This window comes from Bos taurus, chromosome 10 (genome assembly GCF_002263795.3).
Source record: "Bos taurus isolate L1 Dominette 01449 registration number 42190680 breed Hereford chromosome 10, ARS-UCD2.0, whole genome shotgun sequence".
Classification (NCBI taxonomy): domain Eukaryota; kingdom Metazoa; phylum Chordata; class Mammalia; order Artiodactyla; family Bovidae; genus Bos; species Bos taurus.
Window position 1 is genome coordinate 88,621,502 of NC_037337.1, and position 26,864 is coordinate 88,648,365.

Sequence of the window (26,864 nt, forward strand, 5' to 3'; positions counted from 1 at the left end):
CCAAGGAAGAAATGGCTTTATTAGGCGTCTAGGCGTGTCTGGGAAACCCAGGTCAGTCACAGAGAAGAAAAGCTCACGCTGGCACAGGAATACAGGACACAGGCATTACAGAATATCCTCTCGAAAACCAACCGCGAAGCCAAAACCTCCCTCTTGCTCACCTACCAGAAACGCTGCTGAGGTGAGCCCTGCTGAAACTTGTGGAAGCTCCTAGTGAAACAAGGACGTGTGTGCAGAAAGGGAACGCGTGCCCCAGCCCCGCTAACTCATGTACGGTAGGGGGCCTGGGTCGGACGAGGAGGAATGGGAAGGAGGGGGCCCTCATCTCTCGCACCAGGCTCCCCGGGGTGCGAGGAGAGAGGAACCACAGTTTGTCTGTAAAGGGAAGACCAGGGCAGCAGAGCGGGGTGGGCCAGCTCTGCAGCGAGGTGGCAGACTCTGTACAGTCTGGGGTGAGGGCGCCTCCAACAGGTCCTGGCAAGGCGGGCAGCCCTTCCTGAGCACCCCCCGGGAGACAGCCATTCCGGTTCCCTGCTGACTTCCTGCAGAGCAGATGCCAGCGTCCAGCACCAAGTCCAAGGTCACAATCAGCTGAGGGCAGTGGAGTGGCCGCCCGACGACACCGGTACCTCTCGGTCTAGGAGACCTCCTTTTTGGAGCAGTCACTTTCTGCGGACCAAAAGCCATCTTGCCCAATATGGGCCCAACCTAGAAATTAATTCCCACCTTCACGTGAGCACCAGGTGAAGAGCCTCCCTCATGAGGCAAAGCTTTAGATCTTGGCCCTTCGGTGACAGTCCCTGGACAGAAGGCCGGTCTGAGGCTGTCGGTGCCCAGGCGCTGGTCTCTGTCCCACGGGTGGCAGGCACTGCCTGCTGACGACGGGCCCCAGTGATGTGATGCTGTAACTCTCCCAAGAAGAGTGCTCTCTACTTTCACAGGCAGGAAAGGAAGAAATGAGGCAGGTTGCAAGGGAGCTGATGCCACTTAATTCTTCCATCGAATTTGCTGGGGAAAAAAAACAAACAATCATCAGTTTTCACGGATCCCTACAGATAGGCAGACAGAGTTCAATAAAACAAGGACTCCAGGTAGGTAATGTAAGGAAAAGAAAGATGGAGCCAGAAGGCTGAAAAAAAAACTTAACGTGGGGGAGAGGAGTTCACTTATTTGGAGACGGATGAAACACCTATCTGTACCTATTCTGTAAGCCTGATTTAGGGCATTTATTCTGGTTCTGTGCTCCTCAGGACAAAGATTCAAAGATTCACTAGCTTTAGCTTGTGGTAGATTCCAAAATACCTAACTGGGACCGAAGCTCCACGTTAACAATAAGCTCAGCAATTCCATGCCATGAGAGAGGAGGCAGCTGTGCTCCCCAAGCAGCTAAAATTCAGGGGACACATGTATGCCTGTGGCCGATTCATGTTGATGTACGGCAAAAACCATCACAATGTTGTAAAGTAATTTTCCTCCAATTAAAATAAATTAATTAATTGAAAAAAAAGTAGCTAAAATCTACTTCACCTACTTCTTTCTTCCAATAGGGAGGTCACATCCAGCCCCAGGAAACTTTACAGTTTGCATATTCTGATTCTATAACGTTTGTTTCTAACTTCCAGTGGTTAGTCCTTCCTACCTGATGAGTTTAACAATGATCAGAGCACTACAATCAGTGTCAGCCAAGGTCCCCAGACCACCCTAAGTCATCCCACGTCTCAGGAGTGACTTCTGCCGTGTAGGCCTGCAGGAGACCCTTATCAAGAGATCCACAGGCTTGGCCGACAGCAATCCCATTCAGGCCTCGGGAGTCTGTGCTCAACGCTCCTCTGGTAACTGTCTCGTGAGCCCACTGGAGGGCAAGCGGGCCCCTCACCGAGCTATTGAGAAGGGCATCAATCTTCTCCTCCTCGGCAGAGCCTTTATCCACCTTGCTCCTGTATGCGAGCAACTGCTGACGATCCTTCAGGTCCCGGCAAGTCTGTCACCAAAAGAAATGACAATAAAAACCTCCAGTCAACCTTCTCTAGAAGGGCCCCTTTCCTTCTTAAAAGCAGAGAAAACCCAGTCAGAGAACTGGGCAAATCATATAGGAGAGCTGGTCTCCAAACTAACGCTTGCCAGACCACACTATGAGCTAAGTGGAAACTGACATCAGCACCTCAGGATCTAGGCCCTGGGACTGAAGCCTCCCACTGGCCACTGAGGTCTAACTCAGGGCTCTCATTTCTGAGGGACTCACATCAATGACAACATCATGACACTTGAACTTGGTGGCTAAGTTCAACTTTGTGTCCACATCTTCCACCAGATTGACATACTCCTGTAATACCTGTGAAAACAAGTACTTCTGATTAACGATTCTCAGCTGTATTAAACCCAGAGTTCTGAAAGGTAGGAAAAAAGTCCTGAAGAAGGCAAAGAGTCAGTGCCTGCTATCTACAATTCCCATCACGAACCACAGGACTAGGTCTGCAATGGGCAATGAGGTAGACTTTCTGCAGTAATCCATGTTCTCCCGAAAAGGAAGAGAAGGGCCCACTCCTCCTCATCTTGGAGCCAGACCCCCGTGCCAGCAACAGGTGTGCCCTGGGTCTGACCTCCCCCCGTACCCCCTGCTCCTTGATGGCCTTTCTCATTAAGTTCTCCTGTATCATTTGAGTAGTGTGCCTCCCTCTGGCTGAACACAGCAGACGCTCCTCAGAAAAGGGTGGTCTGGGGTCATATGTCTAAAGGCTGAGCAGAACTTCCTTCCCTGGCCCTTTCTAGGTTGAGGCGCAGTTCAACCATTATGTTGCCTTTAAGATAAGACCAGAGCAGGTCAAGTCCCCCATTGCTGAGCAGTAAGAGGCTGAAAGTCAGGTCTCCTAGAAGACCCTGTACCCGATTCTCTCTGGGAACCATTACCTGGACAGGGGCACTATTCTTGTGCAAAATTTCCACAACCCGATGGAAGCCAATGGGTGCTCTCTTCTTGGTGTAGCCCAGCCAGTTCTGAAAAAGGAAGATGGGGTGGCCGTGGGCAGGTCAGACAAATTCAACCCACTCTGAGCTAGTCTCTCTGCGTTTTGTGGTAAGACCAGCATGACGTGCTGGTGAGAGTGGATGAATGGGAGGTGGGGGAAAAAGAAAGGGAGAGAGATGAGGGTTTCAGCAAAGTCAAGGAACTCAGGAGGGTGGAAAAGAGAGGTATTATGAGTTCTTAGCTTGCATAGGCACAAATGCAGAAAAGTCTGAAATACAGCTAAATGAAATAAGCAATTTCATTAACAATACTTGCATTGATAGTATAAAATTCTCTGGGTAGAATAATCCTACCCTTTACGTCTTTGCTGCTAAGTCGTTTCAGTCATGTCCGACTCCGTGCGACCCCACAGATGGCAGCCCACCAGGCTCCCCCGTCCCTGGGATTCTCCAGGCAAGAACATTAGAGTGGGTTGCCATTTCCTTCTCCAATGCATGAAAGTGAAAAGTGAAAGTGAAGTCGCTTTTTTTTTTAAACGTCTTTATATTTACATAAATGTTTATTTGTAAATTCATGAGGAAAGGTCTGGAAAGCTACCAGTCAAACTTCTCACAGTGCTTGCCTTGAGGAAGGGACTAAGAAAGGAGGTGGACAGTGGAGGAGGAACTTCACTTTTTACCCTCTCACTTTCACAGCGGGTTTGATTTTGACACAGGCATGTACTGCTTTCATAGTTAATGTTTCTATTTAAATAGCAAAGGCAGAAAACAAAAAACTGTCAAACCCATAGTGGAAAAATGGATATTTAAACTGCAAACCAACGGAGACATGACAATCGAATGGAATGCAAGATTCTTGACGATCTGGACAGCAAACAAAAACAAAAAACAGCTCTAAAGAGCTAATCAATTTATATGTACTATAATATTTTTTTTTTAATTAGAGGATAATTACAATATTGTGATGGCTTCTGCCATACGTCAACTTGAATCGGTCACAGGTATACATGTGTCCCCGCTTCTTGAACTCCCTGATAATATTCTTATGTTAACGTTAAATTTCTCGAGAATGATAATACTGTGGTTACAAATGAGAACAATACTTAAGTAGTTAAAGTATTGTGATGTCTGCAGTTTACTTTCAAATGTTTCAGCAAAAAAAAAAAAAAACATATAGAACAAGAGAAAGCAAACATGGCAAAAATGTGAGCAAGTTCGTTAAGTAGGTGAAAACTGTTAATTATTCTTTCTTTTGGTTTTCTTTAGATCTGAAACTTTGGAAAATAAAATGTTGAAGGAAAAATGTCAACCAGTAGCTGGAACCTGAGTGTCCCAGGAGGCGTGAAACCTGAGACTCCCAGGAGGCGTGGGATGGCAAGACAGCATCTCCATCGGAGCGCTGACAGCCCCAGGGCACCCACCTTGGTGGTAAACAGGGCATCGACGTCATGCCAGGCCCGGAGCTTGGCGCGAGCGGCCAGCGCTGTCAGCACGTACTGTTTGTCTGGGATCTGAAAGCAGAGGCCCAGGGAAATTAAGAGAAGCAGAAATGCATCAGGGGAGGGGCTTGAGAGTTCTGGAAAGACAGGCAAAAATAGTCCCTGGTATTGATTCTGCCCCTTACGATCCACAAAGCTCTTGGGTCTCCAAGCCCCGCACTGCTGCGGGCTCTTCAGTTAAGGCCTCCCTCACCTCCCACAGACTCACTCCGTTCTCCTGACCCCTGAACGCCAAGGCACTTCCCGCACAGGTTACAAAGCAACGCCCACCCCACAGAGCGATTCTGACACTACTTTTCTAAACACTGCCGAGTTTATATCTACCTTAAAGCAACGCCCACCCCACAGAGCGATTCTAACACTACTTTCTAAACACTGCCGAGTTTATATCTACCTTAAAGCAACGCCTACCCCACAGAGCGATTCCGCTACTACTTTTCTAAACACTGCCCAGTTTATATCTACCTTAAACGTCTTCTTCAGGTTGACCGGGCTGCTGAACGTCCCCTAGGGTGAAAGTGGAGAAGGAATCTTGGTGTTACTGACTCTCTCAAATGCCACCAATCTCCTGTTTTCTTGTCCACTAGCTAGACATTCTACATTTCACTCTGTAACCATTTAAACCTGGAAATTAATTTAAGACAAAAGCTCTATCAGGTCTAACTGGACATCACCATCTAGCTTAAGGGCACTAGATTAACAGATATAAAGTATTTCCCAATTTTTTGCTAATCCTATGATTGTTACGATCATGTCCACCTATGGGATCATTAAAGTCGCACTTCTTCAAGACCGCTTTTTTAAGTATGCACAGTAACTACCCTCTGCTGCTGTTCTTTACCCTGTGGGAATCCATTTGAAACTCTGGGCCTCTGACCAGAGATGCTCTTAGCACCAGCACCAGTCAGGCAGATGTGTTCTAGGGCAGGCCAGCTCACTGGAAGCCACGCGAACCCATACAGACCTCTTTCCCCCTCTTGGAACAGTTCCCAGGTGGGCTGCCAAGAATGATGTGCACCCACTGTGAACAGATACGCTGAAACACAGGCTCTGAAGGATGCCCCCCTGTGCAGTGAGAACGCGTGGGCCTTTCTCCCCCGTGTGGCCCGCACCTCAGCCTCCGTGTAGTGGTAGAAGCAGGAGTAGAAGAGCGTCGTCACCAACGGCATGTTGAGAATGGACGCTTTGCGGGGGTGCTTCCGGAAGACCTCAGTCTGTCCCGCTAATTCTAGATGCCGATCGTTTGCCTGTGGTGGAGTGAGCCAAGAGAAAAAAAAAGAACAGTGTCCGTGGAGTGGAGGCAGGAGAGAAGCCTGTAATACTAGAGCAGATGTGTCTCCTACCCTAGGAAAGAGGCGAAGAGGAGAAAAAGAAAGAAACTGCCTAGGAGAGCCCTGAGGAGCTTAAGATCCAGAAAATGATGATCTAAGTTGGATGGAGGAAGACCAGAGAAGTAGTGATGAAACAGAGTTCTGGGATGAAGAGGAAATAGCTCCAGATTAATAGCAAGTGAGAAAAGAAAAGATGCCTGGAGGCAGTGGAGGGAAGGCCACCATGCAGAGAAAGAAAATGAAAGACTCTTAGAATAAGGGTAACCAGAAATGACGTATGTGGGCCGAGCAGAAGTCTCCTAGCTGCTGAATGACACAGAGCTTTGACACTTAAGTAGAAAGAATGAAAACAAGGATTCTAACCTCGATAATGATCTGACGTTCCAGGAGTGTGTAATGGTCTTGTATGTGTGCAGAATCTTCTGCTGAAAAGGGCAAGCTGGGAGAGAGGGCAAGAAGGTTAGTATCTCATTCTCTACTCAAACAAGAAACACACCTACCTAATCCAGGTCACCACTTTAAGTCTAAGATGCTCATGGGGCTTTGCAATTCTGATTTCTGTTCCCTTTAGAGCATCCCTGAAAGGCAGAGAGAAAGCAGGAAAAAGAGGCGACCTCTGGCCCGGATTTTATACTTATGGTTTTGCCAATTAGACAGGGAGCCTTCAAGTCCACGAAATACATACAGTCACTAGTGATTCTGCTGAGAAGTGAGGCAGAATCCCCTCATTGTGGGCGGTGCAATGACTGATGAACGAGTCACTCAGCCAATGAGTGCGCCTGACCAACTGCCCATCATCCACATCCCAGGGAGGCTCGGGGGTTGTGGTCACTGCCTAATGTCAATGCTGACCTGTCTTTCAGGAGCACTGACATGTTGGCCATTTTTTAATGCAGAGTAATAAGATAAAACTCAAGTTACAGAGCATGGCATTATGTCTGTACATTGGTAAAGATCTCAAGAGTTCTACATGATGTCAAGGGCCCCATCTTTAACACTACATTATATCCTTCCACATGAAGAAGTTGACGGACAAACAATGTCTTGCCTAAAAGTCATTTGGCAACTCAATGGGTAAAGCCAGGAATAGAAGCCAGATTTTAAACGCCCAGTTCCCAGACCTTCCTTCAGAAAGTACTGTCTTATTCCTCTACTCCACTCACTCCAGGAAGAATTCTGAAATTCAATTACACTCTCCCAGGTAAGTGTGAGCCCACAGCTGATTTTTAGAAGTGATAAAGAAGACAGCAAAAGGTACCAGTTACTTCAGTATTCTAATTTCTCTGTTTACCAGAGGCCATACAACATATTGGCTCAGTAGCTGCCAAAGTTAAAACTAAGGATTGTACTGACATAAACTTCTAAATGTGAAACCTGGCAATCATGTCACATGAGGAATGACTGAAAGAAAGAACTGTGACCACTGAACCTCAGGTAAGGTCTACTGGGTGGGCTCTACACCTGTCTTAAAAGATAAACAGGGAAGCAAGTTTCAGCTCAATATAAGGAGGCACTTGCGGTAATAAAGGCTGTCCAACAAGGAAATAAGCCACTTCCAAGAGTGTGTGCCCCACCCCTGGAAGAACAGTATGTGGGGCTGGTTTTCACAGGGACTTATACTCTGGATAAAAGCTGGACTGAACCAGTAATTCTTGGACTATGGGGTTTCAAGGACTGGTAACACTGAAAACAACACATAAGTAAGATGTTGCCGATTTTTTAATACATTAGGGCACACACAAAAAACTTATAACTCATTTTTCTACCAAAAAGAAGTGGGGGGGGGCGGGGAGGGGAGACAATCTCTGAATAAAACGCAGTCTTTCCAATTAAATAAATTTAGCTTTAGTAGAAAGCTCTCTACACTGTCTTTATTTTTCTCAGTTTATCACCAATCAGTGAAAACTCTATGGGGGAACAGTGTTTGGAACCACTGAATGAGACGATCTTTAATCATGTTTGTATGACCCACTGTTAGCCTTTCCCTACAACCATCTATTCATCCTACCCTCTTTTAATCTCTTCATTGTTCTGTATAACAGTATTGATAGTGAAAAACACTTCTCCCCCACTTACCCAATGCATGTCTTAAGAAATTCTTTTCGTTTCTCGGGGTCCTGAATGTTCAAGTGCTCTCGATAATGGGACAGCTACAAAAAACAGAGAAGAACTTTGAGCTGTTTCTTTTCCTCAGAAGGGTGAGTTAGCTCTGTCAGTAGGTTTTCCATGTTTGAAAGCTAAACTCTTCATCACTAGAGATTCTTCTAGGAATAGATGGCAGAGGGGTGCGGGAGAAGAGTGATTCAAAATTATTATCTCTAACTGCATTATCCAATACAACAGCCACTAGTTTCAAGAAAAAGTTGTTCTTAGGAGACTGTCCTATTCTACGAGGATAAACTAAAAGCAGACTATCGGATTTGCCAATTCCAGGGTTTATAAGGTTGGAAAACTCCAAATGCATATATAACAGCACGCATGATAAATCACCTTCAGTTCAAACATAACAGAGAATATGAAGAAAATATGAAAGCTTTAGATAAAAATGAGTTACCCAAAACACATTTATTTTCACTGATTAATCAAACTTCAAAACACTGAACTATATGAATGCTATCTGAAGAAAATTCCTTATAGTTTTGAACCTATGGAAATTAAAAATATAAACGAAAAAGCTTTTCAAAATGAGTACTACAGATTCCTAATCATTTTGAAGAGATTAAGATAAAAGGTTTTGAGATTTTCCCACACCTTGAGTATTAAGTACAAATTCCTTTTACAAGATGTTACTGAAAACATTTTCCTGAATTATACTCTGGTGTGCAAAGCTTAAAAATGTATTACCACCAATGTGTGGTACAGTGACTAAAAGAATAATTCTGACATCGATGGCAACGAGAAGTCCTTACTCTTACACAATAATGTCAAACCTTTTAAATAGATTATTGAAGTTTTAATAAGAAAATTACATTTTTGGTAAAATTTCAGGTTCATTCTTATACTACAAGAGTTTCATCTACAATGGTGAAAATCTGTCCAAAATCAACTTTAACACTTAGTCATTGAGCTCTCAGCCAAAATGTGTATTGGGTGCCTTACCAGCAGCTTGACCGATCGTCCTTCATGACCTGTATCTGATTTCTTATCCCTGTTTGCTCAATATTGTTTGTTCAATACTGTCTTTGGTATTAGAAGCCAAAACCCCAAAGCTCCTACAAATTAAGAACTAAAAACAACTAGAAATTAAGAGACAAATTCCAAACTGACCAGGCCAGTTTTCATTTGGTTATTTTTTAAAAATTTATTCAGAAGCCCAATCAAAAAGAGCATATAAAAAGACACAAAGCAGTACATCATCTGGATTGTTCTCAGGCTTCCCAGATGCCCCCGTCTCCCAGATATAACCAATACCAAAGGAAAGGAAATAGTCAATCAGTGCAGTAGGCTGGGTTTTGGCTTAGACTTTCTAAAGAGGCCCCCAACTGAAACAAAGGCCACACTTACCGCAAGCTCTTCTGTTCTATCCAGGAACCTGGGAAGAAGCAGAAGGGAGCAGCGCGTTTTTATCTGTTGATGCGTGGCAATATAACCTCACAAAACAGGATGAGTGTTCTAGGAGAAACATCATCCGAACTCATCTGCCTCCATACACAAGCTAAGCCCTTCTCTTCTCAAACTCTCTACCATCAGCAACCCCTTGAGAACACGTGCCCGATCTACCGAGCTGAGTGAAGAGCAGAAACTGGAAGACGTCGTGGGCACTAGTAACTCTGTGATGTCAACAGCTCTGACAAAAAGGCTCAGAGCCTCTGCAAAACCTTAGCCCACAGTAGTCTTCTGGGTTTTTTTTTTTTAAAAGATGAAAACACTCTTCTCTGTCAGGGGTCTTGGAAACAGATTGTCTACACTATCCTCCTCTGTTGTTTTCTTTTTTCTTTTAAGATTTATTTATTTAATTTTTAGCTTTGAGGGGTCTTCACTGCTTCATGTAGGCCTTCTCCGGTTCTGACGAGCCGGGGCTACTCTCTAGCTGCAGTGTGCAGGCTTCTCACCGTGGTGGCTTCTCCTGGTGCGGAGTACAGGCTCTGGGTGTGAGGGCTTCAGTAGCTGTGGCACACGGGCTTGGCTGCTCCAGGGTATATGGGATCCTCCCACACCAGGGATGGAACCCGTGTTCCCTGCATTGGCAGGTGGATTCTTAACCACTGGACCCCCAGGGAAGCCCCGTTGTTTTCAGGTACAACATACAATGCATTTGTCTCTCCCCAAAGGTGGTAAGGCCTTGGAGAACAAGGACTTTTTGTCATCTGGTTGCTTTTTCACTCTGCAAGGACCACTATAATTAATATCACTACTTTGGCATAGAGGTGATGCTTAAAAAAAGCCTTGTTGGTTCGGAGGGAAGGAAGAAGAAAAGAAAGAGGGAGAGAGGGAAGAAAGGGTTGAGGGAACAGCTCGTCTTGAACACGGTTTCTACAAATTCCTGGCTAACCATCTCTAATCTTGACCCTGACCATGTGTGCCCTCCCCACCTGAGTCTTCGGGAAAGCTCATCACTCTGCGGAGGCCACTGGGTAAATAAAGTTACCTCAGGGCACATGTCAGCCTAAACAGAGGCTCCACCCCCTGCCCTGACACTGAAGAAAGGACATAATACACCTGTTTTAAGCTTTTTAAGCTAAAAAGTCCCTAACAACTGAAATGAGATAGGGAAGAAAAACATGGCAGAAGACAGCTGCCCCCAGTGGGCACCCCCTTCCCCAGGCCCCCAGCAGACATGCCTGCTTCTTGCCTCTCTACCCATCAGAACCCGACCCAGTCCCACAGGGCCCACTCAATTCCTAATCACTCCCATGAGGTTCTCCTCAGCTATCCTGATTGAAAACTGCATTTGCTTCTTCTGCTTTTCCATTGTGCTTCTCACTGGCATCACCAGGGACCAAGTAAAAAAGGCATCTTTAGTCTCGGTCTTTTGTAAGAAAATAGTTAATAAACATTAATACCACAGACTAGGCATTATGCTGAGCGCTTTACATGCATGAACTCCTTTCACCTTCATAATGACCTGTGGAGTAGGCAACATTATTTCCATTTTACAAACGTGAGAACTGGTGCTTGGAGAGGTTGAGGAACTTGTTCAACGTCATGCTATGAACTAAGTGATGGAGATAATATTCAACACAGGTGCTTGACTCTGGAGCCTGATTTCTTAACACGGTCACTTTATTACAGGTTGTGGTTCAATATTAGTTATCCCATCACATTTCTTTTTTTCCTTCTTTCTCTCTTTTCAGTCATGCCACATGGCTTGTGGGATCTTCGTTCCCCAACCAGGGACTGAACCTGGGTCCATGGCAATGAAAGCACCAAGTCCTAACCACTGCCACCAGGGAATTCCCCCATCACTTTACTGTTGCTGCTAAGTTACTTCAGTCGTGTCCAACTCTGTGCGACCCCATAGACGGCAGCCCACCAGGCTCCCCTGTCCTTGGGATTCTCCAGGCAAGAACACTGGAGTGGGTTGCCATTTCCTTCTCCAATGCATGAAAGAGAAAAGTGAAAGTGAAGTCGCTCAGTCGTGTCTGACTCCTAGCGACCCCATGGACTGCAGCACCCCAGGCTCCTCCATCCGTGGGATTTTCCAGGCAAGAGTACTGGAGTGAGGTGCCACTGCCTTCTCCTATCACCTTACTATATCTTGTCTAGTAAGCATTTTGAGAAAAAAGGGGCAGTGTCTCTTTGCAGTATCACCCAGCGTGCTCTGAAAAAAGTACTTAACAAACTTTACAGACCAGATGATCGGTTCTTACCTAAAGAGGTCTAAAAGCAGCTTCTGATCACCTATCTCCTTAAGGAAGTGAATGAGATGTCTCAGGGCAACCTGCCGCACCTCCAGCTCTCGGAAGAGGATCTCTGGTAGGCAGGAAGAAAGGAGTTAGATGGGGAAGGATTAAAGCGTATCACTCAACAGGAAATCAGTACCCCCCAACTCACACATTCTTAAGATAATCTCCTCAAAGTCCATCAGAAGCTAGGAATGGTTTACCATAGTGCGCACCCCTGGCTCAACCCACCAGCAACATACTCCAGGGTCCAGGGCAAGGCTAAGGCTTTGTGTTAGCTTTCAGCTCTCACCAACCCAACCAGCAGGCCCTGAGCCTGGTCTTTCACCTCCTCAGACCAACACAGCCATCCATCTGTGCAGTAAATGAGGGGCTTTTTAATTACTGTAGCTATCACTCGACAGGAGGAACAACTCAGGGCTGAGGCGTGTACTCTGAAGCCTCAGGACCCCCCAGCTATCCCAAAAGTAGACCTGATGCTGGTGAATTTAGGTATGAAAGCCACGAGACCACTCTCCCTTCAAGTGTAGCAGACATCTTACTGACTAAAGATTTCCCTCAAACCATGCTCACCTTTACTCAATGTCCTCTTCAGGAAGATCAGAACCTAGAGGAAAAGAGAACCAAGAATGAATCACCCTGTGTAACCTTCCCAACACACGGCCCTGTCTGAGCAACTGACGACTAGGAATGAGGCCAGCAACTCATCAGGAATCTTCGCAGGTCCAGACAAGGTGTTTCTCTCTCTGTGTGATGAAAGGACAGGTGATGGACATGTGGAATGAGCTCTGTCTTGGGAGTCCACACGCCCTTGCCCCTATGGCAAGAGACACCTCCCTCCCTCTGGGAGAGGCTGCTGTCACATTTCTCAGCCTTCAGATTATTTTTGAGGACACAAAGTAGCCAACCTACCACTTCTGGGTCATAATCAAGAGTGTCACACACAATGCAAACTGAGCCTTTAGAACACATACTTCTGGGAATCTTCTACTTCAAGAGGAAATCCAGTGTCTCTACTTGACATTAAAGTCCATCCTATGGATAACCAATAAGGACCTACTGCACAGCACAGGGAACTATACTCAGTATTTTATAATAACCTATAAGGGAAAAGAATCTGAAATATATATATATATTAATACATATAACTGAGTCATGTTGCTGTACACCCGAAACAAAAAGGTTGTGAATCAACTATATTTCAAATAAAGAAATAAAGATATTAAAAAAAAAAATCTATCCTGATTGGACTTTCAGAAACTGATGAAAGCAATAATTAAACAACAAAAAGGCACAACTCACTGCAGTAATGACGTTCCCATCATGCATGCTGACTGCTTCTTCTAGGAGCTGGATTTTGTCCTGTAAGGAGCGGAACCTTTCCAGTGAGCAGACCTGCCAGGTAAGAATAGAACTGGTGTGCAAGGAAGAGGACCATTTCCTATATTCTTTTGTCACTGGAAACTGAGGAAGAGCAAGAATGACCTGAAATATCCCCAACGCATACATGCATGCTCAGTCGCTTAGTAATGCCTGACTCTGCGACCCCATGGACTGCAGACTGCCACGCTCCTCTGTCCATTGGATTTTCCAAGCAATAACATTGAAGTGGGTTTCCATTTCCTTCTCCAAGGGATCTTCCTGACCCAGGGACTGAACACACATCTCCTGCACTGCAGGTGGATTCTTTACCACTGAGCCACCTGGGGCTTCCCAAATGGCACTAATGGTAAAGAATCCAGCTGCCAGTGCAGGAGATGCAAGAGAAATGGGTTTGATCTGTGTGGGTCAGGAAGATCCCTTGGAGGAGGAAATGGCAACCTACTCCAGTATTCTTGCCTGAAAAATTCTATGGACAGAGGAGCCTGGCAGACTACACTCCGTGGGGTCACAAAGAGTCAGACACGACTGAGCACGCACGCTGGTCCCCAAGGAGAGCCTCTTTACTTTACACAACAGCCCTCAACACTCTATGAGCCAGGAGGTTCCCACCACCCCTCCCTACTACTACTACTACTACTACTAAGTCGCTTCAGTCGTGTCCGACTCTGTGCGACCCCATGGACTGCAGCCCATCAGGCTTCTCCGTCCATGAGATTCTCCAGGCAAGAACACTGGAGTGGGTTGCCATTTCCTTCTCCAACGCATGAAAGTGGAAAGTGAAAGTGAAGTCGCTCAGTCATGTCCACTCCCAGAGACCCCATGGACTGCAACCCACCAGGCTCCTCCATCCATGGGATTTTCTGGGCAACCCTGGAAGATGCTAGTGTCCTGATGAAGGCTTGCCAAAGTCAACAGGTAAGGAGATCACTTGTTCTCTTTTGCCTCTTTGTTTCCCTTTTTAAAAAACTTGTTTTTCCTTGTTTGGTTGGTTGTTGCTTTTTCAAACCCTGGTGTTGAGCGCCACCTTTCAGTAGATCGCAGTGAGGGAGCTGCTCTGCTACATATGAAAGATGGACCCAGAAGCAGGTCCTATAGAAATGGTTTAGGACGAGCTTCCCCAGGAACATGCGGTGCATGACAGGCGAGGCGGCGGCCACCTTTCCGGCCACGCGGTGTCCCAGGAAGAAGGGCTCTCTGCACAGGGACTCCTGAGGCCCTGCAGCGTTTGCCACACCACGGGGGATGCGTGTGGGGTCCACTGGAGGGGACAGCAGGGGACTGGCTATCTGAGACCAACTTTTCTTTCTTTTTAATTAACTTGTTTCCTTATTTTTGCCCGTGCGGGGTCCTTGTTGCTGTGTACAGGCTTTCTCGAGTTGTGGCGCGGGGGCTACTCTTCGTGACGGTGTGCAGGCTCTCACTGCAGTGGCTGCTGCTGCTGGGGAGCACAGGCCCTGGAGCTCGCGCTGCAGCAGTGGCGGAGCGAGGGCTCCAGAGTGCTGGCTCAGTAGTTGTGGCACACGGGCTTAGCTGTGGCATCTTCCCAGACCAGGGATCAGACCCATATCTCCTGCACTGGCAGGTGGATTCTGAACCACTGGACCATCAGGGAAGTCCCAACTTGTTCTCTTTTTAATGAGGTACAATTTATATCATATAAAATCTACCCTATCTAAGTGTACAGTTCAGTGAGTTTTGACAAGTAAATAATCCCATGTTAACTACTACCACAATCAAGATACAGAACATTTCCATTACCACAAAAATTCCCCTTGTCCATCTGACAAGGGATCTTACTAGCAGATATTTAGGTTATTCCCACTTTAAAGGTTATGATAAATAAAGTTCCTATGAACATCTATGTACAGGTCTTTGTATGAACAAATTTTCATTTCTCCTGAATTGTAAATGTCTATTAGCGATTAAATTACATGTGTGTTTGATTCTGTAAGAAACTGTCAGACTCTTTTGCAAAGTGGTTTTACCACTTCACCTTCCTGTTTGCAGCATATGAGAGTTTCAGTTGCTTTGCATCTTCCCAACACTTGGTCGCTAAGAGTCAGACACGACTGAGCGACTTCACTTTCACTTTTCACTTTCATGCATTGGAGAAGGAAATGGCAACCCATTACAGTGTTCTTGCCTGGAGAATCCCAGGGATGGAGGAGCCTGGTGGGCTGCCGTCTATGGGGTCGCACAGAGTCGGACACGACTGACATGATTTAGCTTAGCAACGCTTGGTATGATCAGTATTTTTAAACTTAGCCATTATAGTGGCTGTATAGTGGTATCTCAGTTTTAATTCACATTTTCCTGATAACTGATAACGCTGAGCATCTTTTCAAGTGCTTATTGGCCATTCACACAGCTTTTGGTGATGTAACTGGTGAAAACTTGAGCCAGTTTTTAAATTTGATTGCTTATCTTATTACTGAAGATACATCATCATTTTTTATATACATATTCTGGAGAAAACACTTTATAAGATGTATTTTACAAATATTTCCTCCCAGCAATGGTCTTTTCGTGTTTTTAACAGTGTTTTCAAAGAACAAAACTTCTCAATTTTGGTGAAGTCCATTTTCCTTTTTGGTCTGATGGTTTTTGTATGCTTGGTTAGTAAGTCTTTGCCTAACTCAAGATCACAAAGGCTTTCACCTAAATTTTCTTCCAGCTTTATAGTTTTAGCACTTATTCTACTATGATCCATTTTCACCCAATAGTTATTATGGTATCAATTCTTCCAAAATTGAAATACAGATTCAATGCAATCTCAGTCAAAATGCCAGCAGCTCTTTTGTAACACTGACAAGCTAATATGGAAATACACAGGATCTAGAATGGCTGAAATAATTTTGGAAGAGAAGAATAAGGTTGAAGAACTTACGTGACTTGATTTCAAGATTAACTACAAAGCTACAATAATCAAGGCCTTGGTAATGGCATCAGTTCAGTTCAGTTCAGTTCAGTCACTCAGTTGTGTCCAACTCTTTGCGACCCCATGAATCGCAGCACACCAGGCCTCCCTGTCCATCACCAACTCCCAGAGTTCACTGAGACTCATGTCCATAGAGTCGGTGATGCCATCCAGCCATCTCATCCTCTGTCATCCCCTTCTCCTGCCCCCAATCCCTCTCAGAATCACAGTCTTTTCCAATGAGTCAACTCTTCGCATGAGGTGGCCAAAGTACTGGAGTTTCAGCTTTAGTGTCATTCCTTCCAAAGAAATCCCAGGGCTGATCTCCTTCAGAATGGACTGGTTGGATCTCCTTGCAGTCCAAGGGACTCTCAAGAGTCTTCTCCAACACCACAGTTCAAAAGCATCAATTCTTCGGCGCTCAGCCTTCTCACGGTCCAACTCTCACATCCATACATAACCACAGGAAAAACCATAGCCTTGACCAGACGGACCTTTGTTGGCAAAGTAATGTCTCTGCTTTTGAATATGCTATCTAGGTTGGTCATGACTTTCCTTCCAAGGAGTAAGCGTCTTTTAATTTCATGGCTGCAGTCACCATCTGCAGTGATTTTGGAGCCCAAAGAAATAAAGCCTGACACTGTTTCCACTGTTTCCCCATCTATTTGCCATGAAGTGATGGGACCAGATGCCATGATCTTCGTTTTCTGAATGTTGAGCTTTAAGCCAACTTTTTCACTCTCCTCTTTCACTTTCATTAAGAGGCTTTTTAGTTCCTCTTCACTTTCTGCCATAAGGGTGGTATCATCTGCATACCTGAGGTTACTGATATTTCTCCCGGCAATCTCGATTCCAGCTTGTGCTTCTTCCAGCCCAGCGTTTCTCATGATGTACTCTGCACATAAGTTAAATAAACAGGGTGATAATATACAGCCTTGACGTACTCCTTTTCCTATTTGGAACCAGTCTGTTGTTCCATGTCCAGTTCTAACTGTTGCTTCCTGACCTGCATACAGATTTCTCAAGAGGCAGGTCAGGTGGTCTGGTATTCCCATCTCTTTCAGAATTTTCCACAGTTTATTGTGATCCACACAGTCAAAGGCTTTGGCATAGTCAATAAAGCAGAGATAGATGTTTTTCCAGAACTCTCTTGCTTTTTCGATGATCCAGCGGATGTTGGCAATTTGATCTCTGGTTCCTCTGCCCTTTCTAAATCCAGCTTGAACATCTGGAAGTTCACAGTTCACGTATTGCTGAAGCCTGGCTTGGAGAATTTTGAACATTACTTTCCTAGCGTATGAGATGAGTGCAATTGTGCGGTAGTTTGAGCATTCTTTGGCATTGCCTTTCTTTGGGATTGGAATGAAAACTGACCTTTTCCAGTCCTGTGGCCACTGCTGAGTCTTCCAAATTTGCTGGCATATTGAGTGCAGCACTTTCACAGCATCATCTTTCAGGATTTGAAACAGCTCAACTGGAATTCCATCACCTCCACTAGCTTTGTTCGTAGTGATGCTTTCTAAGGCCCACTTGACTTCACATTTCAGGATGTCTGGCTCTAGGTGAGTGATCACACCATCGTGATTATCTGGGTCGTGAAGATCTTTTCTGTACAGTTCTTCTGTGTATTCTTGCCACCTCTTCTTATTATCTTCTGCTTCTGTTAGGTCCATACCATTTCTCTCCTTTATCGAGCCCATCTTTGCATGAAATGTTCCCTTGGTATCTCTAATGTTCTTGAAAAGATCTCTAGTCTTTCCCATTCTGTTGTTTTCCTCTATTTCTTTGCATTGATCGCTGAGGAAGGCTTTCTTATCTCTTCTTGCTATTCTTTGGAACTCTGCATTCAGATGCTTATATCTTTCCTTTTCTCCTTTGCTTTTTGCTTCTCTTCTTTTCACAGCTATTTGTAAGGCCTCCCCAGACAGCCATTTTGCTTTTTTGCATTTCTTTTCCATGGGGATGGTCTTGATCCCTGTCTCCTGTACAATGTCATGAATGGTAATGGCATAAGGATAGACAAAAAAAAAATCAATGAACTGGAATACAGTCCAGAAAGAGACCTACACATATATACAGTCAATTCATTTTCAACAAAGGCACCAAAGTGACCGATGCAGAAATGGATAGTCTTTTCAACAAACAGTGTTGGAGCAAACAGAGAACCGTATGGGAAAAAAATGAATGTCCATTTGTACCTCACACCATATATTCTGTATTAACTCACACTGGATCACAGACCTAAACATGAGAGATCTGCTCTCACTCTTAAAGGCACTACTTTTCCCTCTCATCCATCACTCTTTTCCCACTTCCCCATCAAAACAACACTAAACCGTGGAGAATTAGAAATTTTGCAGCTGAATTGCCATCTTAGTGGAATGGTTTTCCTCCTGAAAATCATTTCATTTAACAAAACTGAAGAGAAAGGCCAAGCTGCTCAGCTTCCAAAATAAACAAATTCCAATTCCACAAGAATTCTCTCCCCAGGGGCCTTACCTTGCCCTTCCTGAGGCGCCGCACTGTGTCACTGGGGCTCCAGTCGTTGCTGTAATCCTGGAATATTAGCAACGCATGAATTATAGGAAGTTAAAGGATCGGAATTCAGAATTATCAGTGCATCAGCTCCTCACCTCATGCTTATAGTCTTAGTCCCTGAAAGTGAAAGTGAAGTCGCTCAGTCGTGTCTGACTCTGCAACCCCATGGACTGTAGCCTACCAGGCTCCTCCGTCCATGGGATTTTCCAGGCAAGAGTGCTGGAGTGGATTGCCATTTCCTTCTCCAGGGGATCTTTCCAACCCAGGAATCAAACCCGGGTCTCCTGCATTGCAGGCAGACGCTTTACCGTCTGAGCCACCAGGGAAGCCCAGAAGATAGATTAAAAAAAACAAGACTAGGATGGTCTGGTCCTAAGTTTCTTAAGCAACCAGGACAGAGATTTTACAGGCAGGACGAATTGGATCAAAGAGGGAACGGATCAACTGACAAAGCTGGCAGCCCCACATGTAAGTGGTTGAGAATTTCAGCCTGTAGAGGCCGTTTTGGGACTCTAATGAATGGTTTTGCCGACAGACGGAAAAGAGAGAAACATGTTCTTTTTTTGGACCTTATGATATCGTTTTTTCCTTTTCAGTCAATTTGCTTTTTCATGTGCTTCATGTGAATATGAGCTCCACCAAGCTTCTAGACCACAGTGATGATCAAAAGTTTCAAACCACAACCTAAAAAATGGCAGTATAATGGATAAGGAAAGTACACCAAGGCTGAATCAGAAACTAAAAATTTTAAGTTCCAGTTCTACCATGTAACTAGCTGTGAGACTCCCGGCAAGCTCTAATGTTTAGAGATCCAATTTTCTTATTTCTAAGAGGGGTTTAAAATAACACCTGCTCAGAGATTTGGGAAGATCAAGCAAGATAACAAATGTCCAAGTTCGTCAAACTGTGTACAGTGTCATGACCATCGTAAGATATAACTCACCCTATACTCCCCCTTGGGTCTCCCCAGCTCTGGAGCATAGCTCTTGGCAGGTGTGTCTGACAGAGCTGCAAAAGAACAGGCAAGGGACTGAGAAGGATACCATCTTCCTGCCATTCCTTTCTTCCACTGCTTCCTTTGCTTGACTTGCGGGCTCCCAAGGTATTTTTATGGCCCCAAGTAGGGAAGTCCGAGTAGATCTCAGTTCCTACCCAAAGACAGCATCCCTAGATGCTACCCTTGGACCCCACAGCCTGAATGGTCTCAAGCTGCTTATTCAGCATCAGAAAATTCCTCTAATAATGATGATAGATTCAGAAGTGCCATCATCTAATTATCACTTGTCCCCATGACTCCCTAGGCTGTACCCCAGACCAGTAACATCTCCCAGTAATCAAGAGGAAAGAGTCCATGCCTACCATCAGAGAGGGACTGGAAACTTCCAGGTCTAGTTCTCCCTAAAGATAAAGAACACATAAGGCCAAGAGTTAAAGTCAGAGCCATCCAGACTCAGTTTAGGATGCAGTGCACACAGAACCTTTTTGTGAAATTATAAGAACTTAAGGCTTAAAAAAGCTTTTATTCAACTTCAGAAATCTGAGGTACCGTGGAAATAAAAGGCACTGAGGAACTGTTTCTTTTAATTGTGATAAAATACACCTAACATAAACATCACCATTTTTAAGGAGGATACAGTTCAGTGGTACTAAGTACATCCACACTGTACAATCATCACTACTATGTCCAGAACTTTCTGATCATCTCAAACTGAGACTGTACCCACTGAACAATAACTCCCTTTCCTCCTTACTCTCATTCCCTGGTGACCACTATTCTATTTTCTTTTTCTATCTGACTATTCTAGGCATCTCACAGAAATCGAATCACACAGAATCCTTGTATGTCTGACTTCATTCACTCAGCATAATATCCTCAAGGTTCATCCATGTTGTAACATGTATCTGAATTTTGATCCTTTTTAAGGTTGAATAATATTCCACTGCATGTGCATGGACATTTGTTCATTCATTCATCAGTGAATGAACATTTGTGTTGTTTCCATATTTTGGCTACTCTGAATCGTGGTGTATAAATACCTGTTTAAACCCTTGCTTTAATTCGTTTTGGTATATACCCAGAAGTACACTGCTGGATCATATGGCAATTCTACACTTAATTTTTTGAGAAACTGCCAAACTGTCTTCCACAGTCTTCCGGTGTCTTCCACACACAGGCCGTACCATTTTACATTCCCCCCAGCAGTGCACAAGGCTTCCCAACAGAGATGCACAGGGTAGGGAGGAATTCTGACCTAGGCAAATTTCCTGAGCACAGGGGTAGGGGGGAGTTCTGACCTAGGCGAATTTCCTGAGTAGATGTCACAAGGTTGATGTCAGCTTTGTTTATCATGTTTTAGAAACCCAGTCCAACCCCTCTGAATTTCCCTCATTTCTCCCCCTTTCTTATCCCTAACTGCTAGCTCCAAAGATTTTTATACTTCAGTATCTTTTTCTTACAGAGTAAATGAAAATCACAGCCTTCGTGGTTTTTCGGAACAAAGAAAAGGACTCTGTCCCTTTAACCGTCGCTCTCACCTCTAAAAAAGCTGCTCAGAGAGTAGGTAGAAGCAGGTTTGGGTAGTTGTGCATAGGTGGAGAAGCTGTTTCGGTTCTTCAGCTGTTCACGCTCGTGGCTAGACCCGCTATTACCAGCAGTCTCTTTGATGGACCATGAGATACCTGTGAGACAGCAAGATGTAGATCAGTCATTCTCATCCAAAATAATACCACCACATCCAGCTTTCCAATAAACTCTAAAAGCTTTTCATCAGAAGCCCTGGTCCCTTGTCAACATGGACTTAAAATACTCAGGCAGGGAGAAAGAACAGAATCACATAGACCCATCAACAGAAAAAAAGGGCAAAGGAAATGAATAAATGGATCAAAGAAAAGGAAATACAAGTAGCTGTTAAACATACGAAAAGGTGCTTGACCACACTCTTAGTAAGAGAATTACACAAATTAAAAGTACAGTTAAGACTTCCCTGGAAGTCCAGTGATTAAGAACCTGCCTACCAACGCAAGGGGACACAGGTTCGATCCCAGGGCCGGGAAGATCCCACAGGCCACAGAAGAACTAAGCTCCCGTGCCACAACTGCTGACGACCGTGCACCTAGAGCCCAGGCTCTTCAAGAGAAACCAACGCCATGAGAAGCCTGCGCACAGCTAGTAAATAGACCCTGCTTGCTGCAGCTAGAGAAAAACCCACGCAGCAACAATGACCCGGAGCAGCTGAAGATAAATAAGTATTTTTAAAAAGCACACTGAGATACCACTTGCCCCCTATAAGATTGACAAAGACCCAAAAGTTTGAGAACACCCTGTGCTGTCAAGGCTGTGGGAAAAAGGAACATTCTGACACTGCTAGGTGGGAGTGCAAATCGGTGCAACCTCTAACCGACACAGATGCAAATACCCTCTGCCAGCGATTCTACTCTGGGAACTGAACTTTCAGATACTCTTACATGGGCAAAATACAAGAACAGCAATATAAACAACAAAAGATTGGAAACAATCTAATGCTCATCAACAGTGGACTGGTTACATAAATTATGAGAATTCCACACCGTGTATACTATGTTGCTATTTTTAAAAAGGGAGAGGCAGCATGAGAACACTTGGAAAGATCTTCAAGCTATATTATCCAGTGAAAAGAGGAGGGTATAAAGTATGCCACCTCTGGTGTAAAAAACGGGGTTCATTTTCCTATATGTAGTTCCACAAGCAGAAAGCATCTCTAAATGAACACACAGGAAGCAGACAACAGCAGTTGTTTTGGGGCTGGCAGGGCCTGAGAACTAAGTAGATGCGTGACGGTGTGAGGGAAACTTCTCAGTACGCCGTGAATCCTTTTTACTACAGTACGCCTTGAATACTTTTTGCTTTTTAAATCATGTGACAGTATTTCCCATTAAAACAAACAAACAAACCTTTAAAACTATGCTTAATCAGATGGGCCCAGCAAAGGCGTTAAGTGGTATCAGAGAACAATTAGGCAGTGAGACTTGGTGGCTAAGGAAGTCAGTTCTGCCAGGCAGTTGTGAGCATTTAAGTCAGCAGTTCTCAAATATGACTGCGTATCAGAACATTAGCAGTGCTTATTGTCATTTGAGACCCCGCCCTACCCGCCACCCCACACCCAACGTCAAGACCTACTGAAGCAGAGTCTCTCGAGTGAAGCCCAGGAATCTAATTTTAACAAGCACCCCAAATAAGTCTGAAATAGCCACCCAAACATTAGCCCTCAGATAGCAGACCTAGACAGCCGTATGGAAACTACTGCCTTATTTCCCCAAGTACCCTCTCCTGGGTAAATTTCCAGATGTATGCTCATCTGAAAACAGCTTAGCCTTGTTCCCTATCCTGACAAGTATTGAGGAGACTTTATGAGTGTTAAGAACCCTGAATAATTAATCCCTTCCCAGGGTCTTTTGTACTTACTTCCCACAGGTTCCCCGGTCCAGCTGACTCTCTCCAGGTCATCTTCATCATCATCATCCACAAAGTCTCGAAGGCTATTCACTGCCCGCTTGGATTCCTTTAACTGTGGACGGACACCAGGCAGGGCGCTTAGGCAGTCACCACTTCTCACCTCTCCCTCTGACAGCCAAGAAGGCTGAGGAACTTGGACTTGAGAATGGCCAATATTTTAACCTTTCTGCCATCGAATGCCTAGCCCACTAGATGTTTGCCAAGAAAAGAAACTGCTATTTAGCCAACACTGGAGTCCAGTGGCAAAAGGTTAGGAAGAGTCAAAGCCGATTTTGAATTCTAATCCTATTCCTGGTATTGACTTGCTTTGTAGGGAGTTTATCCATCTTTCCAAAAATGAATGTTTCCCTCATTTGTAAAACAGACATGATAAAGACAAAACTCCCAATCCAGTTCATCCTTCAAAAATAATAATTATACCACATGAAAAAAGACTTATGGGTTCTTGGGGGAAAAAAAACACAACGCAAAGAAATGAATCATCTTAAGAATGTAAAGGAAAATGGGCAGGGAGTTGGCTTTTACAATTCCTTTCTTTTCCCAGCGTTCTTCTCCATGAAGAGTCTTGTAAAGATGTGACTGAAAGCACTGCTGAGCCTAATTGAGACAGGTTACCAAGGATTCAAGGGAAAGGGTACACAGTGGAAAGGGGTGAGAACTTCGGTGAGTGTTCACAGAAACCCACCTGTGAGAGCTCATCATCTTCGTCATCAAAGGTGAAAGCCTTGAACTTGGAGCTATTCCAATACTCCTCCTCATCACCCTTTGTCCGATTCATCTGGAGGGAGAGGAAGAGAGATACACTGTATGTCTCTTTCTGGATTCTCCTCAAAAGAGCTCCAAAAGCTTTGGGTTCCTGGACTACAAACTTCCTGCTGTAGTCAGGGATGCACAAAAAGCGTCTGGTGAAGAAAATACTGCAGAGGCCACATAAAATCAGATCCTTGGGTCTCCAACCAATCCAATCACACTTTTGATTGCCTGATAACCCACGAGTAGTCATTCATTCCTAGAGCAGCTACTTTGTTCACAACACCATCTCAGGTGCTCTGTCAGCTGTTTTATTACGTAAGGGATATCTGAAGTACAAAACACAGTCCCTCTCTGAAGGACCCTACAACACAGTATTGAGCATATATACCTTTTCTAATTTATACACTCTCATGCGTGCTAAGTCACTTCAGTCGTGTCCAACTCTTTGCGACCCTATGGACGGTAGCCCACCAGGCTCCTCTGTCCATGGATTCTCCAGGCAAGAATACTGGAGTGGGTTGCCATGCCCTTCTCCAGGGGATTTCCCCAACCCAGGAATTGAACCTGTGTCTCTTAGGTCTCCTGCACTGGCAGGCGGGTTCTTTACCACTAGTGCCACCTGGGAAGCCCCAGTAAAAGTATGTACAAAGGTAAAAGTACAAACCAGGCATGTGTTACAAGAATGCATCACGAACTTTGCTGGATACACAAGGTTAATCAAAGCATAAACAAAACAGATGGTAACTACATTCATGGACTCAACATGTATCTGTTGCGTGCCACCTCTCAGGCCCTGTTCTAGGCTCTGGGAATACCGCAGAGAATAAAAACTCATAGACATCTTACTCTCTCATGTGCTTCTTGAATTCCTGATAGCAAGTAAGCAACTAAAGGAAGCTGAATTAGCCTGCTTGTAACTTCAACTTCAAATCATGATTAATTTAATAACAAGTACTGGCCAAAATTTGGGAAACGAGGGCATAGCCAAAGAAGGAAGTCTATGAAGAATTAGTCAAAACACAAGTCCCTCTCATAACTATTCTAAAATTAGATTTCACCCTGAAAAAAAGTTTTGCCTTAGAATCACAAACTAAACTATCCATGCCAACTAGATTAGAGTGAAAACTGATTTAAGCCAAGAACCAGGTACCAAATTTTTCAGTGCCAAAAATAACTCCAAAGGCTACAGAGAGTCCAGTTCTAAAGGATGGATTTGCTTTTTCTATTTCAGTAGCACCTTTCTCAATAGAAGCTTAAGAAACACTCCCCACGGCAGACCCACTGAGACTCCCAATGGCCTTAACACACTCTGCCTCACTTCGTGTGTTGTCAGGGGGTCTGGGAATGGCAAAGCAGGCTGAGAAGTGTTTACCATCTGATCCTTCCCCATGGCAGATATCACTAACTGATTTCTACTGAACCCAGACACAGCTTAAACATCCTTTTGTATATTTAATGCAGTGAGTAAAATCAAATACAAAAGCTAGCAGAAAAAAAAATATCATCCCTTATATTGCAACAAGCATAGGCTTTGTAGTCAGGCAGACTTGAATTCAAATGTCAGTCTCTCCAATTCTCAGCAACCTGGGTAAATAATCTCACTTCTAAGCCTTGGAGAAAGTGACAGGCGACCTCACAGGGTTGCAGTGAAGAATAAACAGGAGTCAAGAAAGAGCTAACAAAAGTCCCCAGTATAAAGTAAATACTAAAGGCTAGCTCCTTTTAGTGTATCTTCTGCCTTCTTTCTATCTCTGCCATTTGTAAATATGGGACTTAACAACAGAAACATACCTGGGAAGACTGTTGTGAGGCTGAAGCCAGTGAACCACACGGAAAGCACATGTGCTGACACAAAAATCTGTTTAGTATTAATTTTTATTAATAATAAATCAATACCTTGGAAAAAGCTAGAAAAATATTTCTAAGCATTCCTAAAGTTTAAAATTTTGATATAAAAACTCTGAGTAGCCATCACAAACACTGAAGATGTCCACAGAGCAGGTAAACGTCTATGGTAGAGGTGCCAGTTTACAAAGCCTCAGAACACCTCTTCAAAGTAGGCCTAGCAGATTCCATTTCATTGATGAGGGAAATGAGGCACAAAAGGATTAAGTACCAAAGTTTTTAAGCTAAAGTTAGTTGCTCCTATCCAGGTTTTCTATCTCCTGGGTCATTTCCACTCTGATTTGCATCGTTCTTTTATCACTCTAGGGAAAACTGAGGGCAGGTCATTACTACAGTATCTACAGATAGGCATAGCATGAGTCTTAACAAACTCTGTAATCCACCAGAGGATTTCTGGAATCTTTTCTTAATTACGCAAAGGCAGTGGACGCTTGACACCAATCTGTACTTCTAGCGCTAGTCAGAAACTATATTTCCTCAGCAAGTAAAAAAAGACAATAATTTAACGGCTCTAAAATTTATAAAGCAATCAGCTACAATTTTAAGAGGGGCTGAGAAAGGTGCTTCAAAATTATTTAAAACACTTCAAAGGCTTGTCCCTGTCACTTGTTTACTGAGATCCCACCATACAGGGCAGTAGATCTGAGGGAAGGGCAGGAATACGACAAAGGATGAAAAACGACTTGGCCAAAGAATATCTACAACCAACACGCTCTCCGCCTCAGGACACCGCAGAAACCAGCCTGTGAGAAGTTAGATTCGGACTCATTTATCTTCTTTCAAAGCCAGGCCTACACAAGTGAGGTGACGAACTGAGACGAGGAAATGTGGATTAAACTAGGAAGACTCTGTGGGCGAAGGGTCCAGGAAACAAGGATCCACCGCAGAGGCCAGAGCCCAGAACCTTAGTACAATAAATGCTTGTTCAGAATCAGTTGTCTGGGCTCGCTCGCGGCCCCAACCCCGAGTGCAAGCCCAGGGATCGCCAGAACTGGATTTAACAGTCAAGCCAGGGAGGTCGAGGGACGCCTCAGACAACGAGGGGAAAGGATATGGATGCGGAGAGGCTGGACTCGGCCAGATATGTAGCCCAAGGAGTTTGGGACACCCTCACCTCTTCCACACCGAGCCCTCCCTCTCAGGTCAGCGTCAGACTTCGCCGCCGAGGGTCCAGCCTTGCTAGACAGGCTGTGCGGCATACAAAAGGGGCGGAAGGGGATAGTCCCGAGGAGAGGGCGG

General features: G+C 44.6%; 2 protein-coding genes across 3 annotated transcripts in view; one reads left to right on the top strand and one right to left on the bottom strand.

Annotated features, from left to right (window-relative positions):
- Window positions 1-5,280, top strand: part of SAMD15 (sterile alpha motif domain containing 15) — a 45,272-nt gene extending 39,992 nt beyond the window's left edge. Inside the window, exon 3 of the mRNA XM_059890950.1 lies at window positions 4,231-5,280. Within this exon, the coding sequence (XP_059746933.1) occupies window positions 4,231-4,236 (6 nt within the window). The 3' untranslated portion in view covers window positions 4,237-5,280. The remainder of the gene's footprint in view (window positions 1-4,230) is intronic.
- Window positions 1-26,835, bottom strand: VIPAS39 (VPS33B interacting protein, apical-basolateral polarity regulator, spe-39 homolog). 2 transcript variants are annotated; one of them, XM_005212157.5, is made up of 20 exons: window positions 26,740-26,835; window positions 23,653-23,745; window positions 22,917-23,019; window positions 21,011-21,154; window positions 19,835-19,873; window positions 19,419-19,483; window positions 18,437-18,493; window positions 12,940-13,032; window positions 12,211-12,244; window positions 11,605-11,707; window positions 9,299-9,326; window positions 7,871-7,944; window positions 6,158-6,233; window positions 5,576-5,710; window positions 4,929-4,970; window positions 4,386-4,475; window positions 2,908-2,994; window positions 2,243-2,332; window positions 1,877-1,981; window positions 1-1,008 (listed from the first exon to the last, which is right to left on the bottom strand). In XM_005212157.5, the coding sequence occupies exons 2-20, from the start codon at window positions 23,743-23,745 to the stop codon at window positions 988-990; spliced, it is 1,479 nt and encodes a 492-aa protein (XP_005212214.1). In that variant the 5' UTR covers window positions 26,740-26,835; the 3' UTR covers window positions 1-987. The 2 variants fall into 2 exon arrangements, with proteins under 2 accessions (XP_005212214.1, NP_001091469.1); NM_001098000.1 differs by having other exon boundaries at window positions 2-1,008; window positions 12,940-12,999; window positions 26,740-26,833.
- Between the last annotated feature and the right edge of the window lie 29 nt (window positions 26,836-26,864).

Coding starts and splice junctions, on each gene's coding strand:
- VIPAS39 (XM_005212157.5), bottom strand. CDS start 23,745: ATGAATCGGACAAAGGGTGATGAGGAGGAGTATTGGAATAGCTCCAAG. Junction 12,245..12,939: donor ATGGGAACGTCATTACTGCA/GTGAGTTGTGCC, acceptor CTTTTCCTCTAG/GTTCTGATCTTCCTGAAGAG. Junction 11,708..12,210: donor GAAGAGGACATTGAGTAAAG/GTGAGCATGGTT, acceptor CCTGCCTACCAG/AGATCCTCTTCCGAGAGCTG.